The sequence below is a fragment of the Protomyctophum parallelum genome (genome assembly GCF_964188405.1).
Source record: "Protomyctophum parallelum genome assembly, chromosome: 9".
In the NCBI taxonomy this organism is placed as follows: Eukaryota; Metazoa; Chordata; class Actinopteri; order Myctophiformes; family Myctophidae; genus Protomyctophum; species Protomyctophum parallelum.
In genome coordinates, this window is record NC_139706.1 from 17,947,412 (window position 1) to 17,967,867 (window position 20,456).

General features: G+C 43.8%; 1 protein-coding gene across 1 annotated transcript in view; it reads right to left on the reverse strand.

Moving 5' to 3' along the window:
- The window catches only part of col4a3 (collagen, type IV, alpha 3), a 71,157-nt gene that overhangs the window by 17,529 nt on the left and 33,172 nt on the right, over positions 1–20,456 (reverse strand). The window contains exons 22-38 of the mRNA XM_083773596.1: positions 19,694–19,858; positions 18,880–18,963; positions 17,563–17,658; positions 15,945–16,015; positions 14,268–14,456; positions 10,560–10,728; positions 9,562–9,654; positions 8,550–8,654; positions 7,395–7,489; positions 7,117–7,267; positions 5,549–5,662; positions 5,141–5,308; positions 4,390–4,479; positions 3,581–3,715; positions 3,282–3,380; positions 2,422–2,511; positions 1,879–2,018 (exon numbers count right to left, since the gene is read on the reverse strand). Coding sequence (XP_083629722.1) covers positions 1,879–2,018; positions 2,422–2,511; positions 3,282–3,380; positions 3,581–3,715; positions 4,390–4,479; positions 5,141–5,308; positions 5,549–5,662; positions 7,117–7,267; positions 7,395–7,489; positions 8,550–8,654; positions 9,562–9,654; positions 10,560–10,728; positions 14,268–14,456; positions 15,945–16,015; positions 17,563–17,658; positions 18,880–18,963; positions 19,694–19,858 — 2,054 coding nt within the window. The remainder of the gene's footprint in view (positions 1–1,878; positions 2,019–2,421; positions 2,512–3,281; positions 3,381–3,580; positions 3,716–4,389; positions 4,480–5,140; positions 5,309–5,548; positions 5,663–7,116; positions 7,268–7,394; positions 7,490–8,549; positions 8,655–9,561; positions 9,655–10,559; positions 10,729–14,267; positions 14,457–15,944; positions 16,016–17,562; positions 17,659–18,879; positions 18,964–19,693; positions 19,859–20,456) is intronic.

Consider the following 20,456-nt stretch of genomic DNA (forward strand, 5'->3'; position numbering starts at 1 on the left):
AAGGGGGATAAAGAGGTGTGGGGGGGATCATTTCCTCTCCTTTTGACCTGCTTACAGGTGAATTTTCAGGCCTGTTTTAACCCTTTCAGCGCCTCCTGCTGGCCATTTGAAATGACCGCAGGGAGCCAGCAATATACCCTATATAGGCGCCATTCTATTACCGTCAATACAGCCCAATACAACGAGTAGAGGCGCAAAAACTTTTACGAACAGCAACAGACAGGTTTCAGCACAAGCAGTGTCATGGCTGGCGCGATGCGATCAGAAATCACTGTTTACATCTGAACGCCGGGCGGTTTGGACTAAAACAACAACCTTTGGAGTATTTTTCGGAGAAAACAAGCAACAAAGAAACGACAATGAGTGGATTCTTATGGCGCGCACATTGTTCCTCACAATGGGAAGAACGTAGGCGCTGTCTAGCAGCCTGGGAAGGTTAGTGTTGAGCTTCGGCTGCATGGTACTAATATAACCCTTACTAAACGCCATCTGACGGGTTTGGCGACCTCCGGGGTTCAATCTTAACCCGTCATTTTAACGGGTTGCGAGGCGATCTGGCGTCCATCGTGTTAAAGGAAGACAATGATTTGCTTGTTTTGCCCTCAAAACAATGATTTGCTTGTTTTGCCCTCAAAACAATGATTTGCTTGTTTTGCCCTCAAAACAGTGCAGTGCTGTGGAAGGTGAATTTACCCATATTTGTTTTAAAACTGGATGGCACCAGTTCATTGTTCACGCTCCCTCTAGTATTGTGGCTCTGGGTGTTGCTCACTTTTCTTTTTTTTTAATTACCGTCGTGTTCTTGGCCACAAGTAGGCTATACTGAGAGCATGGAGGGCAGAGTGGCATGTACAATTTTGAATGTCAGTCCCATTTTCAATTGCTTGATTCTATCTTCTAACCGGAGCCAGCCTATATTTATGCTATCACGATGCGCTGCACATGGGCTCCAGGCCTAGAAGAAGTGGATAATAGTTTGTTTTGGGATGTTTGGAGCTTAGGTTTCTGTGCTTGCCTTAACCCATTTTAGGCGGGAACCCCTTTTGGTGTTAGCATTACGTTATGCTTTAGCTATTTAAAAATAGCAGATCTACAAGCTCATAGCGCGCCACCGAGTGGCGCGCTACGAGCTTGTAGGTCTGCTATTTTTGAAAAATCGAAGAGCGACTGACATAGAAGACATTTTTTTAATCTGATCTCAGGTCAGAATGGGTTTAACAAAATGAGGAAGATGCAGTACTGCAACGTCCCCGGAATTGAACTGCAGCTTCCTCCCCTGGCCTAAATGTCCCCCCATACATTTATACTAGCAGGAGAAGTATACACAGAATGTAACAGGCAGTCAATCCTTACATGGGCTTTATTCTATAGATGACTCTCACACAGTCGGCTGTTAGTAAAGGGGTTGTCAGGAAAAGGAGTTTGTCAGAGAAGTGATGATGTCAGCCTCCTTGCCGAGGGTGACACGTTTCATCTACTGATACATTAACACATTTAGGCCTGACGTCGAAATAAATAAAAAAGTCTTCTGAAAGAGTATATATATTCAAAGATTTGTGCCACATTTTCACGATAAAAATAAATAAATAGCAGACCTACAAGCTCGTAGCGCGCCACGGAGGAGCTTGTAGATCTCCTGTTTTTCAATAGCACCAAAACGGGTTCCCGTTCCCGTTAAATTAATCAATACCACAATTACTGTTACTGTTAAGGTGGTTGCACACCGGCCGCGTTTTTCGGAAAACCGATGGAGAAACGCCGCAAAAAATTCAGAATTCGCATCCGATTCGCGCCCGGTGTGTGGAGACCTTTACTGTGCGTGCAGCTGTGCAGGTGTGTGTGTGTGCGTGCTTGCACACGTGCGTGTGTGGATGCTACCTTTTCTCCCTGAGCTCCTTTGGGTCCTGGTCCTGGGATACTGGCTTCCCCTTTAGAGCCTTTAACTCCAGTGAGGCCTGGAACTCCATCAGAACCTGGCTCTCCGCGGGAGCCTGGATCACCTTTGCCACCCTTTTGACCTGATGGAAAACAAAACCCCAGACAACTTGTGACACTGAATTAAAAAAATACAAAATGCACAAGAAAAATAACAAATACAAAAATATATAATCATAACTGCGTGTGCATAATCACAGGGGAATGCATTGTTTGCCTGGTGTCTGTGTATTATATTAATGAACAAGTATATTTATATACAAGTCAAATCAATATGAATATGTTAATCTATTTATAAATGCACCACATTTCTCTGTGTGTGTGTGTGTGTGTGTGTGTGTGTGTGTGTGTGTGTGTGTGTGTGACCTGTTCTGACATCACAATGCTGTTCTGACATCTGCATAGACTCCATATTTGGGCATGCCTGACAAAAGAACCCCGTATATTATGGGGCAATGGGCATAAAAGGGTGTTTTTTTTTGTTACCTGGCAACCCCATGTCTCCTATGTTACCGGGGTGACCGTGGACACCGGGAACGCCTTTGTCTCCATGTCTGCCCCCATCTCCGGGAGGCCCTACACGCACACGAGAGCACGCACGCACACGAGAGCACGCACGCACGCACGCACACACGCACGCACGCACACACACACACACACACACACAAGAGCAATTTCGTCAACAAATAAAAAAAGTCATTTTACAATTAGTTGCATGCTGAAAATAGCAGATCTACAAGCTCACAACGCGCCACGCTGCGACGCGTTGTGGGCTTGTAGATCGTCTATTTTCAGCAAGTGGAGAAAAAAAACTGTCATTAAGACGGCATCAAGGCCCGCCAAAATAAATTTTGTTCGACTAAATCAACTGTAGATTTAGTTGACTAAAATCTTATGGTATTTAGTCGACTAAAACTAACACTAAGACATTCCAGGTGACAAAATTGTGACTAAAACTAAGTGAAAACTATTCAAGAGATTAGCATTAAAACTAAAATAAAAATTAGCTACCAAAGACAACACTGGAATCAACTTGCAGAAGTCATTACTGTGATGTTGGTACACAATCCTAAAGTCTACTGTACCTGCTTTGCACACTTAATCAACTCTACAGCAAAATCTGTAAATACTTAGCTAATAACAGATAGCTAACATAACAGACAATATTTGGAGTTCAGAGTTGTGCAGTGTGCCATTGTTGAATGCATTTTGAATGCATAATATTGGATCATGTTGACTGATCTATGATCTATGTTTTTATTAATCATTCATGTAATTTTCACTGTGTGCAGCACTGGTTTTACACTGTTGTTTAAAATGTGTTAAAAGATAAAGTGGCACTGTACCTTGGGGCCCAGCACTACCAGGGAGTCCATTGTTACCGTTGGGTCCTTGGGGTCCTGGTAAACCTTGCTCACCCTTTGACCCTGTCAGACCCGAAGGCCCTGGAGACGACAGCACCAGATCACAAGGTTAGGTCTAGGTGTGCTGCCCCGTGGGAGGTTAGGTTTAGGGTGAGGCAGACAAGTAGGCACACACACACACACACACACACACACACACACACACACACACACACACACACACACACACACACACACACACACACACACACACACCACGTCTGCATTTATAGTATTAATACCTGGCTCTCCAGTGTTTCCCAGGTCTCCATGCACCTCTATGACAGTCTGGCTGCCTTTAGGTCCTTGGTTACCAGGCTCTCCTTCAGCACCCTGCAGTCCTGGAGACCCATCCAAACCATACACCCCTGTCGCACCTACAGACAGACAAGACAGACAGACAGACAGACAGACAGACAGACAGAAGTTAGGGGATGCCGTGGCACAGCGTGCATGGCCGCTCTACCGGCCGGATGGGAACCGGCGTGAGCCGGTTTCCCAGATCCTGTCCAAAGTGTCCTATAGTGCACAAGACTCTGAAACCCCCCCCCATTAAAACACATTCCCCGCCGTTGTTTCATTCAGCGCTCTATACCGCCGTTGGCGTAGATCTGCGCCATATGCTCCTGTATAGTGGTTTGTAATAGCTCGCCGTCGTAACGCCACATGTACATTAGCATCGCGTTGCTAGGCAACGAAGTAAACAGGAACTGTATAACCGCAAGCAAGATGGCCGTGTGAATCCACTCGTTGTCAATGCATTCTGGGCGGGAACCCCTTTTGGTGTTTTAACTAAGCATTATGCTATACTCGAAAAATCGTGAAAATGCGGCACAAATCTTATTCTTTCAGAAGACAATTTTTTTAATTTCGACGTCAGGTCTAAATGGGTTAACCCATTCTGGGCGGGATCCCCTTTTGTCTACAAGCTCGTAGCTTGTGGGTCTGCTATTTTTGAAAAAAGTTGTGAAAATGTGGCGCAAATCTTTGAGTATATATTCTTTCAGAGACAGACAGACAGACAGACAGACAGAGACAGACAGACACATGCCTTTAGGTCCCTGGCGTCCCTCCTCTCCTGGTTTCCCATCAGCCCCATGCTTCCCACTGGCGCCAGGAGGGCCCACGTCGCCTCGGACCCCTACACAGACACACATTTATTAACAAATGTAAATTGTGTGTGTGTGTGTGTGTGTGTGTGTGTGCGTGCATGGTTCTTTATGAGGACGGTAGAGAAGTGAGTGTTTTTGGAAGTGGCATGGTACATTATTTGACCACCTAGTCTGGAAGAGGCGTTCCTTACCAATGGTGCTAAAGTAACAACGCCTAAAAGGATGCCATTATCATACAGATGCATCTACTATTTTTTGTGTTCATGCGTGGCCCCTCAATAATAATCTGGACCAATTCGATTTTCCAATAATATCTACATATAGCATATGTTCCCCCCCACCTTCACTTAATGCGGCCCACAGGTTAATACCCGAATACTTTTTTTTACGTATTTGTATTTAATTCATAACGTTAACATAACTATAACTAAATGCATTTGGAAATTAAATACAACTGTAACTTTTCAGGATTCCATAATTTCTTTTCCAAAAAATATTCAGGATTTCAATTCAAATATAGCAAAAATAGCCGATCTACAAGCTCAAAACGCGTCGCAGAGCGACACGTTTTGAACTTGTAGATCGGCTAGTTTTTGCTACGACAGTGATATGCAACGCGGCCCCTCTGGAGTGAGTGTGGAAATATAGTGGCCCTCTTCATTGTCAAAGTTGCCCACTCCTGGTCTATACCTTGGTTCCCTGGTTGTCCGTCTGTTCCAGGGAAGCCATCGGCCCCTGGTTCACCCCTGGCGCCTGGAGATCCGTCAAACCCTGGGGGTCCAAATGGCCCGCGAGCGCCGGCCATCCCCTCCCCCGGCAGGCCAGAGTCTCCCTTCAGTCCCTTCACACCCCGAGGACCTGCACACCGTATAGCCAAACAGAGTCAATGACTTGAATGCAGTAATACAACTACTAGTGTATAGAGCTTAGACGTATATATTAATAGAGACGGCACCGGATTTCTCCTCCCATCCGCTCAAAAGCGCATGAGGCGATTTCACTCCTCCTTCCGGGTCAAGAACAGATTATTATTATTCATTACTACTAATAATAATAATCATGGCACTGTTATATGAACATGATAGGTTGGCCGTTTACCAGTGAAGCCTATGAGGCCTCTGTCTCCATCCTGTCCGGGAGGTCTGCGTTGTCCTTTAATACACGAGCCAACCACGCCCACCGGTCCTGGCACGCCCACAGCACCCGCAGTGCCTGATGGGAAATAAGCAGTGGGGCTGTGTTCATTTGGCGAGAGAGAGAGAGAGAGTACAGCTACTACTGATACTACTACTGACACCAGTTGAGTTCTACTGAAACCATTTGAATTCTATCGAGGAGACAAAAGGAACCAAAACAGGCCAGTGTAAACAGTGAGCTTCAACACTTCGCAGATTTTTATTTATTTTTAGTCCTTTATCGATAGGGAAGAGGGAGAGAGATGTGGAGTGACACACGGCAAAAAGGCCGTCGGGGCTTGGCAGCCGTGGCAGCCTAGGTGCCCCAGACGGTTGAGCTAACCGTCCGGGACAAGAATGACTTTGGGCTTTCTGCCTGGGAAGCAAATAACTTGAACCTTGAACCGTTGGTCAAAATGAAAGTCACGGACAAAATGACATCATCTCAGGAACGGATCAGTGATGTGGAACAAGAGATGTTGGCAGTGGAAGGGATTGTATACCTCCTTATTCTAATTATTAAATGATCAGTGCCGGGACTCCTTCAAAATAAGAGCTCTGGGGTGAAAATACATGCACCCCCCCCCCCCCGGAAACAATCCGGATAAAAAACGGAGAAATAGTTTGCTCTCGTTTTTATTTATACGATACATGATCCAAAAAGCGTTCATAGAGAGGCGGATGAGGAGCAGAAATGAAGCCCTATAGTATATCCATCAGATCAAAACCACAGAGAGCGCCCTGGATTATAGGAGAGACGAGGCATTCTTTCTGCCGCGCTAACAGCTAAGTCAACGGGAAGCTAATATGATAATATGCCGAGAGTTCCGACTGATTCGCCCGGTATCATTGAGGACGCACTAGGACGTGTGTGGACACGTCTGAGGGACAGAAAGGGTTAAGGGTCTGTAACTCAGAGTGTACACATGGAACCAAATGGTCCTGTTATAGGGTCTCTGAGTTACATTTACTTTGATTTTACAATATACTATTGGGGTCCCAGATATAGAAATGGGGGCACCGTAGCCTAATTCAGGGCAAACTATGGGGGTCCTTGACATTAAAATGGTTGAAAATCACTGCTAGAACCGTGGAAATCTTCTCTTATGGGTCCTTATATATTTTATATATATTTTCAAATGGGGGGGGGGGTCCGCGGGCCAATTAGTGTCAATTTGGGGGTCCTTTACCAACCAAGTTAACCCATTTTGGTGTAAGCATTATGTACTGCTTTAGCTATTTAAAAATAGCAGATCTACAAGCTCATAGCGCGCCACTCGGTGGCGCGCTATGAGCTTGTAGATCTGCTATTTTTTTTAAATCGATGACGGACATAGAAACATAGCTTTTTCAGAAAACAGTCAGGATGTAGAAGACATTTTTAGAATCTGATCTCAGGTCAGAATGGGTTAACCAACTGATATAGATCATAATAATCAACATGTAATACATGTGGCAGTATAAACTCTAGGTTGTTGTATGCATTGTGACCTTTAGGTCCATGTGGTCCTTCTTCCCCTGCTCGTCCATGAGCTCCGTCAGATCCAGGGGGTCCGGGGTCTCCTCTCTGCCCAACAGATCCATCCTCTCCCTGGGCACCGGGCCTACCCGCCTGGCCCGGGACTCCAATACCCAGAACACCCTGAAACAACACACACACACACAGTCACAGTCACACACACACACACACACAAACTCAACCCCAGGGAAACAGACAGAGAAATGGCCCCAGACAAACACACAGCAGCGTATACATTACACACACACACCTTAAGTCCGGGCATCCCAGGGGCTCCTGAGGGCCCCGGTCGTCCCACGATGCCAAGACCCGGAGAGCCAGGAGGTCCTGGTAGACCTGCATCTCCTGACCAATCACATTTAGACAACAATGACATCGTTCAGTGTTGCCCATTTTGGGCAGGAACCCCTTTTGGTGTTAGTATTATGTTATGCTTTAGCTAATTTTTTAAATAGCAGATCTACAAGCTCATAGCGCGTCACGAGCTTGTAGGTCTGCTATTTTAGAAAAATCGAAGAACGAGTGACATAGAAACGTGGCTTTTTCAGAAAAGTGTCATTTTCAAAATGGGTTAATACAACGTCGATAACATTAATACACTGAGAACATTATGCGTTACGGTTTTTACACAACATCGATAACATAATTACACTTTAACCCAGCGCCAGGTCAATCCTACAACACTTCTGTCAAAAAATAAATAAGACGATCCTAGTTTTAAAAGTTAAAACCAAAACATTTGAGGTTTCTTCTTCCTGCTCATGAAAATGGCTGACTATACAGTCCTTTTTTAATTTATTTTTTTCTTTTTTAATTTAAATTTTTATCCCACGATTTTGTAACCCAGTTTTATTTTCACCCAGTGCCAATTATCTAATGTAATCCTGGGCGCTTCACTTCCTCTGCCAACCTGGGGGGGCAGCGGACTGACCTCATGCCTCCTTCTATGCATGAGGAGTCCAAGCTGCTTCTTTTCACCTGACAGAGGGGAATTTCCCCGGCCGGACGTAGCACGTGGAAGGGACACGTTATTCCGACCAGTTCCTTTCCCCTCCATCAGGCGCCCCGGCTGGCCAGGGGGAGGTAGTTTTAGAGACCAGGATTACGGCATGTTTTTGTGAGGGTATCTACCCTAGGGGACACGGGGAGAACATGCAAACTCCACACAGACTGTACAGTCCTATACTTTGGCATTAGTCCAAAACGTTTCCATAGAGACAGAGTAGATAAAGTATCATAAAGTATATTTATTCTGGCCGTTGTCCCATACTTGTGTCCCATGTGGCCCGCGGCCCACCAGTTGTGCCCATGTATGCCTTAGGCTTATAGGGCCGATTCATAGAGCCGAACCGACTTTTATTCGTCTCTAAAAATAGGAGTATGAATCGCGCCTTATTACACTGACCTTTAGATCCTGTATTTCCTGGAGGTCCCTGGACCGAGAGGCCCCTTTCCCCCTTCTCTCCGAAGCGGCCGGGGAAGCCCGGGAACCCGGGCATGCCTGTGTTCCCTAGAATAACGCATGAGAAGAACCAGCAATCCTATATAAGAATCAACTAGTGAAAGCCAATGAAGAATGGTTTGTGTTGAGAACGTTTTCAGCATCATGTTATGCATAGCTATTGGAAAATAGCAGATCTGCAAGCTCAGATAGCGCGGCACGAACTTGTAGGTCTGCTATTTTTGAAAAATCGTGAAAATGTGTGGCGCAAATCTTTGAATATTATATATTCTTTCAGAGCAAACGTTTTTAACTCAAATCTTTGCTTCTGGGGGGCTGGGGGGTCCCTGGAACAACATATTTTCAGATGGGGGCTCGGCGGCCAAATAGGCTACAGATAATTCTGGGGGTCCGTCACATGAAATAGTTTGAGAACCGCTGACATAGAAACATGAGGTTTTTCAGAAAACTGTCAGGATTTCGAAGACATTTTGAAGAATCGTCATCAGGTCTAAATGGGTTAATACATTTTGTAGTTTACATAAAGAAGCACCGAAGTCTGACGTCACTTTCAGTAGAGGGCGCCAGTACACAGGTTCATGTATTTGTTTAGTTGCATTGAAATCCCCATAGGGCGATGGATATGAAGAATCAACTGACTGAGAGAAAACGCTAATGTTACTGCTGCTGAATTAGTTACATTTTCGCTAGAAGCAGACTGTATCATATATGAGTGACTGACCGTTGCAAACGATACAGAGACAACCTCCCTAACAATAACGCAGAGACAGCTTGTTTATTTCTGGACCACAACGCTTATAGTAGACGATATTAAGATCACCCCATGTTATTCTCCATAGGGAAATTACTTCCGCGGACCAGGGGAATCGTCGGGATGAGCGAGTTACGTCAGGACTTCGGTGCTCTATATCGTACAACGATACAAACATGTCTGATAAAACGTCCTTGCTCTCACCTTTAGGCCCACGGTTTCCCCACAGACCCTTCTGACCCTTCTGGCCTGGCTCGCCCGGGGTCGTCTTCGTTTCACCTGGAGACCCTTTCTCACCTGGCAGGAATAGAGGGTATGCGTGTGACATCATCATCAAACCAGGAAGTTATGCAGGAATGCCTACTGAGTGGCAAAAACTACTTTCTGGCCTTGACAGCCCATACATCCACACAGAAAAGTCCTGTCTGATTGCATTAAACAACGTTAAACAATGTTAAACTCACTTTGCATGTTGCTTTGCCACTCGATGTGCCATTCACTTTAAGCATGCGCATACCCTCTATAGAAGTAGCAACCATTGCATAAAGTATTTATAACAATTGGTCTGGACCACTGGCATAGCGGTCCAGGCACCTAGCCCTATATCTCCCTAAACTTATTTGCCATTTTTTATAATTTTAAAACATTTAAAAAATAGTACAAATAGCCGATCTACAAGCTAACAACATAGATTGAACTATAGTAGAACTATTTTTAAATGTTTTAAAATAGGGGGTAAGGGGTTGAACAAAATTCTCCACCAGTAAACAGTAAGCTCTTTTATGTTACTGTATTTAATTAATCTAGTTTGTTTACTTTTTCTTTTTTTTTTACAGTCAAGTAAATAAATTCTACAATGTACACACAATTATAAATGGCCTACTAGTGCGCAAGCAGAGCGCGCAAGTACTTTCGACCGCTACAAACTGTCAAATCTCAGTAATGACTACTTGTGCCTGATACGGCAGTGGTGCCAGATTACATACATGTATACATAGGAGCATTATATTTAATCCTCCCTATGTATACATGTATGTAATCTGGCACCACTGCCGTATCAGGCACAATTAGTCATTACGTCATTTGCTGGGACGGTGCATACGCATCAAAATTGGCGGGACGGCTGGGACGGTGCATACGAGTCCCGGGCGACACTAGTACTTGCGCAAGTAATAATGAAATCATATATCAAAACTCTTTACCTGGATCTCCGGACCTGCCCCAGAGCCCCGGCACGCCGAGGCTACCCTTCGGTCCCGGCATTCCCGACGGGCCGATGCCAGGTGGTCCCGGTGGCCCAGCCTGCCCTGGAAGACCTCTGGGTCCATCGATACCACTCGGGCCGCCGTCCCCCTTTGGCCCTGGAGGCCCCTGCAAGCAACACCCATCAAAAACAACAAATCACACAGTTAAAAACAGTACATAAACAAGAGTGACGTGTCACGAAATGTCCAATCGATTTATGGGTGAAGCCTGAGGTATACTTTGGTTGCGCACCAAATAGGAGCTCACTGTGTGTAGTTTGCAGTGGTGGAAAAAGTAACTTAATAATAATAATAATACATTTTATTTATAAGGAGCCTTTCAGGGCACTCAAGGTCGCCGTACAACAAGTTAAAAATCACACCCGTGTGAAGTGAGTGGTGCAACTCTGTGTGGGGGTGCCCGGGGGGGGGAGCTCCAGACCCACAGGAACGCACCCAGGGTGCCGGCCCAATTCGGGCGAGCCGCCCCGCGTCCAAAACAGTTGAGAAATGACAGAGTTACCGTGTGGGGGTCCCTATACTGTATCCTCTACTGTACTGTACTTACTGTCACTGTACTGTACTGGCACACCCAAAATCACCATATATACAGTTAATATGTGCGTGTGTGTTTGTGTGTGTGTGTTGCGCACAGGTGGTGAAAAACAACCATGCTGTTTTCGTGCTCAGACGCACCCAGCCACCCACCCACCCACCCAGACACCCCCCCCCCCCCCCCCACACACATAGCTCCGTAGTTGCACCACTCAAAAACAGTTGACACAAAACACAGTTAAAAGCAAAAGCAGACAATAATGTATAGCTTGCAGCAGAAAACACAGATCAATCATAAGCCTGCCTAAACGGTGGGTTTTGAGGTGGGTTTGAAATGAGGTGATTGAGTCCATGTTTCTTATATCAGGGGGGAGGGAGTTCCAGAGGTGAGGGGCAGAGCGGCTGAAGGCTCTTGACCCCATGGTGGACAGACAGACGGGCAGGGAGCACTTTCAGTTTGATGGAGGAGGCAGACCTGAGAGACCGGGTGGGAATGTCGACGTGAACAAGGTCAGACAGATAAGATAAGGGGGGGGGGGGGGGGTGGGGGGGTTATGAATGGCCTTGAAAGTATGGAGGAGGATCTTATAGTCAACTTACCTTTTATGGGTTGAGGTTGATTAAAAAAAGGCTTCTAAATCCTAACCGTTTTCTGAAAGTGGTGCTCACCCTTTTTCATGTCAAGGACCCCCAGAATTATCTGAATTTGGCCGCAGACCCACCATCTGAAAATATGTTGTTCCAGGGACCCCTCCCAGAAGCAAAGATTTTAGTTAAAAACGTCTGAAATAATATAATTATATTCAAAGATTTGCACCACATTTTCACAACATTTCAGAAATAGCAGATCTACAAGCGTGGCACTCCGCCCTGAACGGGTTACGTAAAAGTATAAATTCTGCAATATAGAACTACTCTGTTACAAGTACAATTCTAAATGTACTTGAGTTTAATATGTTATCATGACTTTTCACAAACAAAACAAAAATGAGATATAGGGTATTATTTTAAAGATATTCCTAAAGAAAAGACTAAATTGAGCTGGGAACTTCTCCTTTGGAAGGAGAGAGGAGATCCGCACACCGTTTTAAAAGCTCCCACATTTTTATTGACAACAGAGCGGACACAAAAATACAACGTTTCGGCCTCGCCGGCCTTCGTCGGGTATACTACTAGGGCCTCATTCACACTATTGTATCGTCTTGTGTCTTTTAATGGCTGCCCCAATGAGGTTTTAATGGCTGCCCCAATGCATTTCCAATGGAAGTCACATGGTTTGACCAAACATTTTTGTTTGATGGGGGGTGGCAGAACACAGCCATCAAACAAAAATGTTCCAACTCCGATGTTTTTGATTTCCCCCCCTGAACCCCCCTGGGGTTTAAGAGGTTTTAATGGCCGCTGCCCCCAATGCATTTCCAATGGAAGTCACATGGTTTGACCAAACATTTTTGTTTGATGGGGGGTGGCAGAACACAGCCATCAAACTAAAATGTTTGGTCAAACAATGTGACTTCCATTGGAAATGCATTGGGGGGCGGCCATTCAACACGGACAAGACACAAGGCACGGACAAGACAGGTGTCTTTTAGGTGTGAATGAGGCCTAAGACAACTTCTCCTTTGGTCCACCCATTCCTGGGACATGTGAGAATGGTCCAGTGAAAGAACTAACAACAACAAAACGCCTATTTGGGTGTATGGGGGTGAAATTCACCCGAACACCTGCCTGCAGAAAAGCCTACCTTCTATGATGTCACTGAGCATCATGAAGGTACTGAAAGACCCACCTCAGACATCAGCAACATTATGATGTCACTGAGCATCATGAAGGTACTGAAAGACCCGCCCACCTCAGACATCAGCAACATTATGATGTCACTGAGCATCATGAAGGTACTGAAAGACCCACCCACCTCAGACATCAGCAACATTATGATGTCACTGAGCATCATGAAGGTACTGAAAGACCCACCCACCTCAGACATCAGCAACATTATGATGTCACTGAGCATCATGGAGGTACTGAACCCACCTCAGACATCAGCAACATTATGATGTCACTGAGCATCATGAAGGTACTGAAAGACCCACCTCAGACATCAGCAACATTATGATGTCACTGAGCATCATGAAGGTACTGAAAGACCCACCCACCTCAGACATCAGCAACATTATGATGTCACTGAGCATCATGAAGGTACTGAAAGACCCACCTCAGACATCAGCAACATTATGATGTCACTGAGCATCATGAAGGTACTGAACCCACCTCAGACATCAGCAACATTATGATGTCACTGAGCATCATGAAGGTACTGAAAGACCCACCCACCTCAGACATCAGCAACATTATGATGTCACTGAGCATCATGAAGGTACTGAACCCACCTCAGACATCAGCAACATTATGATGTCACTGAGCATCATGAAGGTACTGAAAGACCCACCCACCACAGACATCAGCAACATTATGATGTCACTGAGCATCATGAAGGTACTGAAAGACCCACCCACCTCAGACATCAGCAACATTATGAAAATTACAAAAATATAATTGTCCGGGTGAAAATCATCTGTTTAGTGTTCTATAGGGTTAAAGTACTAAAAGTAAAAGTACTCAGTCATTATGCAGAATATGTGTCATTTAAAGTTTTCAAATGTATAGAAATATTTTGAAAATAGCCGATCTACAAGCTCATAATGCCTCTACAAGCTCATATCACGGCACCGAGTGCCGCACTACAAGCTTGTAGGTCTGCTATTTTTTTTAAATCGTGAAAATGTGGTGCAAATAATAATATATATTCTTTCAGCGTGAATGTTTTTAACTCAAATCTTTGCTACTGGGGAGGTCCCTGGAACAACATATTTTCAGATGGTGGTGGGTGGCCTATTACATATCATTTTTGGGGGTCCATGACATGAAATATTGAGCACCACTGATACAGAAACTTTTTAATATTTATTTTGACGTCAGGCCTAAATGGATTAAGTAGCCTAAATGTACTTTACAGTACACCACTGGTATATTGGCTATTGTTTTGTGTGCGACAGTATAAATAATAGTATAGGTATAAATCAGGCTTAAATGTCCTCTGCTGTCACTCACAGGATTACCCTTCAATCCAAGAATGCCTTTCAGTCCAGGAAGTCCAGGGGTGCCGTTAGTTCCATCGATGCCAGCCTCTCCAGGGGCTCCTGGGGCACCCGTCCCCCCCTTCTCCCCCGTCGCCTCCATGAAACCCTGCTCTCCTTTAGGCCCCGGGGCACCAATTACACCTGGGAAACCAAAGGACCCCTATACAGAGAGAGAGAGAGAGAGAGAGAGAGAGAGAGAGAGAGAGAGAGAGAGAGAAGACAAGAATAGACCCGACAAAGAGCACAAAGACAGACATGTACAGGCAGATAAAAAGACATGGCAGACAGACAATGCCAGAATATAATAATAGGACAATATTATGCCATAAGGTATAGGCTAAAGACCTAAGATAATGTAAAAGGAAGTGAATTCATGCTACAGGTGTCCAGGTGAATAATACCACTATATGAATGCAAGAGGTTGGAGAGTTGAGGGTTACAGCGTTACAGGCAGACCCAGACAATCACAATAACGAGCGCCAATCATAAATACTGTGTCAAATAAATGTAGTAATGACACACACCACAACTACAGATAGTGTTGTTGTTTTTGGCAGCAAATTTAGATTTTAGTTTTAGTCATAGTCTCTTGAATAGTTTTCATTTAGCTTTAGTCACATTTTAGTCACCTGGAATGTTTTAGTGTTACCGGTAGTCTAGTTTTAGTCGACTAAGGTGACATTCACACCAGAGAGCTTTGCTGCGATTAAAACGAATCCTGCTGCGCATTTTCAGAAAGTGCAGTTCGTTTGGCAGGTGTGAATCAGTCCCAGACGGCACGACACATGCACGTTATGAGTATAATTTTATCACCATAGATTTCACTGTGTAGGCTAGTTTATGAATGGAACACATTGATAAAGGTCCCCCCTGCTGCGTTTCCAATTGCTGCGGATGACAGTGTGAAGGCAAACCGCAGCAAATTACGGTAAATATGCAAGAATCCCAATTTCTCCGCCCATTCGCATCGAGTCTACCGAAGTATTAGGTGGGAATGTGACCTAAATATCATAAGATTATAGTCGACTAAATGTATTTTGGCGGGCCTTGATGCCGTCACTTGCTGAAAATAGCCGATCTACAAGCTCACAACGCGTCGCGCTAGACTGTCTATTTTCAGCATGCAACTAATTGTAAAATGACTTATACTGGATCTCTTGTCCATTAGTCCCTAACGTAATTGTCAGTATATTTAGTCTTAGTTTTAGTCATCATAGCTTCGTTTTCATTTAGTTTCCATTTAGTTTTCGTCAGTGAAAAAAAGGTAGTCGACGAACTACGAACATTTTTCGTCTTAGTTTTAGTCGACGAAATCCACACTGGCTGAAAGCAGACTCAAGCAGTGACCTATTATTGTAGCTTGTTGAGTTTGTAATAAAGCTACCACGACGGTTGTATCTTGGTTCATTAAAACCCATTTTAGGCGGGAACCCCTTTTGGTGTTAGCATTACGTTATGCTTTAGCTATTTAAAAATAGCAGATCTACAAACTCATAGCGCGCCACTCTACGAGCTTGTAGGTCTGCTATTTTTGAAAAATCGAAGAACGACTGACATAGAAACATAGCTTTTTCAGAAAACTGTCATTTTCAAACAGACATTTTTAGAATCTGATCTCAGGTCAGAATGGGTTAAAACTTATCTATACCTGTGGACCAGATGGTCCTGAAAGGCCTTTGACTCCTTGGTCACCTCTGCTCCCTGGGACACCAAATGGACCTGGAGAAAGACAGCAGAGAGTTTAAAGAGGGAGTGCCACCATTTTTGTATTTTTCCAGTTTTTCATGTGTCTATGAGGTGACAGTACTTCATTAGACACGCGGAGTCGTTTTTATGTGAAATGGTGTATTAACTTTGTATTTAGGGTTTCTTCCTGGAGGCATGAACCCTTGACAGTCAAATGGGCCAATGAAATAAACAGTAATAGTGACATCACATTATCAGCCCCTCCCCTAACCCCTCCCCCTTTATCATACGACTACAGCTGTGGGTGCGGCTTCAGTTCAGGTGGATCACCACCCATCACCACCCACCAGTCAAACCAGGCATACTTAATGAACTGGTGGGCGTGCCCACAGAAAAACAACATTTGAACAAATACTGTACACTTTATTGAAAAAATTATACCTCCTTATCTAACAATAATTCCTGATGATCTTGTTTTAGAGTGGAAAAAATCACGGCACTCCACCTAGGTCTGCTATTTTTTTAAATATCGAAGAACGACTGACCCAGAAACATAGCTTTTTCAGAAAACTGTAATTTTCAAACAGACATTTTTTAGAATCTCAGGTCAAAATGGGTTAAGAGTCTAGAGAGCCCCCAGAAAAAAACGTGAAGAATGGTTGAAGCCTCAGAAGCCCTGGAGGCTAATTAAATCTAATGTTGTCTATCGTCTGAAACCACTAGTGCTCCCGCTCTAATTTGTACAGGTACTTCATGCGCTTGTGAGCAACTTTTATTGAAATGGATAGGTGGCTAAACTCTATGGTTTAGACATGATGATAATATACAACTAACTAAAAGAGGTTCTCTATAATATTGTCAGAATCAGCTATATTGTGACAACACAGGTTTACAGAAGTAAAGAAGTCAGTATTATTTTCCATAGAAAATGATACTGACCATAGAAGACTCTTCACATACTAGAGCATGTCTGAAATAATTGTCAGAGCTGAAATCGACATGTAAATATGAAATAAATGCTTAAACATGTAGCTAGGTGTAATGTTAGAGACCACAGAAGACATGTAAATGTGAAATAAATGCTTAAACATGTAGCTAGGTGTAATGTTAGAGACCACAGAAGACATGTAAATGTGAAATAAATGCTTAAACATGTAGCTAGGTGTAATGTTAGAGACCACAGAAGTGAACCTGCCAAGCCTGTTTTCTCAACTTGCTGTTTCTCTGCAAGACATTATTCTATAAGCCATATAATTATCTCCAAAGCTGGTGGGTCAAACTGAACAACCAATATGTCAATTTGAATGATACCCTGTTTTCATATGACATGAAAAAAAAACGAAAATTAAAACAAATCCAATGGCAGTCCCTCAGTCAAATTTGGTCACATATTTACATGGTACCTGAGATACTATATACAGCATGGGTGAGCATAGCAGCAGATACTGTTCATGGCATACTTGTGCCAAAGAACCATTGTTTCTTTAATGTACCGCAATGTTTGTTGACTATGGTTATTTACTCTGACCTTGCACTCTGACTGATTTTAAATTGTATATCGTCATGTTTTATGTCAGAACCTGACTCTCCAGGCTGGCCGGGCTCTCCAGAGGATCCTGGTGGTCCTGGATCTGTGATAGTCCGAGTGCACAACACGCACACATCTCCCTTTTCACCTGACACACACACGCGCGCACACACACACACACACACACACACACACACACACACTTTATTTGAATCCACAAATTACAATTCATTTTACAAGGAAACAAATATAAGTTTTGGGGGAATTAAAGATTCCCCCAAAACTTCTTGACTTCTTCCACAGACGACACAGTCATATTCTACGTATTGACAACATCTCTCAATCTCTGAGGTCTACACATAATAGTGCCAATCATGAAAAATAAGATTATGTTAGATTTTCGCCGACGTATGAATGATACTAGGTTGCAATGAAACCGATAAAACTGGAAAGGAAGAAGTCCACCTCTCTCTCGCTCTCTCTACATGTAAACAGATTTTCCCAGATAGCTTTTTTTGTTCAAAACAAGCTTTATTCAAGGCATAACTAAAGTAGCCTCGGAAACCCAGACGTTTTTATTTCCAGGGAGAAAAAAGAAAGTCTGGGACCGCTTCAATTCGGCAAACGTTGCTCACTCTCTGCTGATTTCTGATCGTCTGCACCTTTGTTAAATTGACTCACACGCACGCCTTCAAAATATGGGTATGCATAGCCTTATTTTGAAGGCAAAATGGTCCCGGGTCGTGAACTTTGAGGGGCACCCACTACATCATAGTAAAAATTCCATAGACTTGGCTGCCACATGACGTAACAGCATCCCCTTAAAAAGAAAGTAAAATTAAATTAAATACATTGGTAAAAAAGTAAAAAATAATTAGATTCATGAACATGTGGGCATTGGTTGCAGAGTGGCCGGATAGCAACCGCAAGGTTGTCAGTTCGATCCCTGTGGGCTCCCCCAGAGTTAGTGTCGAAGTGTCCTTGAGCAAGACACTGCATTGAACCCCTAATTGCTCCCGATGTGCAGGTCGGTGCCCTGCATGGTTTCCTCCGCCATCGGTTTATAATGGATTGCATTTTTATAGCGCTTTTCCCAAGTGCTCAAAGCGCTTTACAATGGTCCATTCATTCATATGGGGGGCGTGTGAATGGGTGAATGTAATGACTTCAATCTATGTAAGGCGCCTTGGATAAAGGCGCTGTAAATGCCCCATGTACAGCGTGGGCTTGAGTATAGCTCACTACTCGATGGTGATGTATTGACCCACATGACGTCACAGACCCAGCAGAATAAAGATGTACGAGGCTGGCCCATAATTTCATATACTGTAACATTGTAGTATTCATAATAATTGTTCATACAATGTACCTCTTGGTCCAAAATTCCCTTGGTTCCCTGGAACCCCTGGAAGGCCACGGACACCTTTAGGCCCTGGATGTCCCCAGAATGATTCTGTTGATCACAATGAAGAAAAAAAACAATCAACATTATGTCTGTCTGTCTGATCTGTCTGTTGAAACCCATCTTTTTTAACCTAGATTTTAATTAGAATCGTATGTTGTGATTCTACTGAAATTTTCCAACTGTGACTTTGTCACAACTCTATTTGCACGGATTATACTTTTCAGCACTTTGCCGATGTTTTTTGACATGGGTTAAGGTTAGGTTTAGGTGTGCTGCCCCGTGGGAGGTTAGGTTTAGGGTGAGGGTTTGAGATAGGTTGTAGTTGTAGGACTAATGACTGCATGGTCTAACCAATGACTAGTCTAAACCAAATACTGTCTAAACTAATCTGTTTTTTTGTTTTTTTTATTAATTCTTGATTCCTGTACTGTACAGCACTTTGAGCTGCATCTTTATGTATGAAAAGTGCAGTGGTGGAAAGTAACGAAGTACTTAAGTACTGTACTTAAGTACAATTTTGAGGTATTTGTACTTTACTTGAGTATTTCCATACTTTTACAATCCAATTTCCAATACTACTACATCTCAGAGCCAACATTTTTTCTTTTACTCCACTGCAATTATTTGAAAACATTAGTTACTAGTTACTTTGGAGATTTTGATTTTGATTAGAAAACATACATTAACCACTTCAACCCTATACATTTCGGCCATTTGAAAATAGCCGATCTACAAGCTCACAATGTGTAGCAGAACATTGTGAACATCATCTACCCACCTATTATTCCAGGTTCTCCAAGATCTCCCACAGGTCCCACGTCTCCTGGAGGTCCAGTGATGCCTGGCGGTCCAATAATAAATGGACCCGCGTCTCCTCGGTCTCCTTTCGTTCCAGGTAAACCTGATGGCCCAAGTTCACCTGTAGCTCCAGGTATAGGCACTCCTAAACACACATCATATTACAAGTATAAGACGCGCGGACGCGGGAAGCGAACGCAGCTCGTAAATTGCAATAACAACAATTAGAATAAATTACGTACTTAAAAAGGTTTTTATTTTCTGTCCTTTTTTAAGTTTTCTTTTTTTAAAGAACTAAGACTTGATTTCTTAAAAAAAATGAATACAATTTTGTATTCATTTTTTTTAAGAAATCAAGTCTTAGTTCCATTGCTTTACATTTATTGGGTTAACCCTAGCCTCGATACCCAGGCTTTCATTTCGTCTGCGCGAAAGATGAAAGCCTGGAAAAAGCCGTGGGCTGAACCAGTCTAAAAGTGGGAGTCAACCCTTCCGGGTGGGCGTCGCTCTAAATGATGTGACGTAGCGCTGCACTAGGGGGGAGAGGAGGTGCCAGGGGTGACGGACAGATCGATGAGATCCAATCAGGGTGCGCGTTTTTCTGAGCCGCGACCCTCCCATCTAGGCCAGAAATGTCTCTGCTTAGGTCAGGCTAGGTTAACCCTAACATGCATACTGTGTACATGAGAAGATAGCACTATGAAGCCCTGGCCAAAACACGTATAGCCGTTACGTTTATTGGT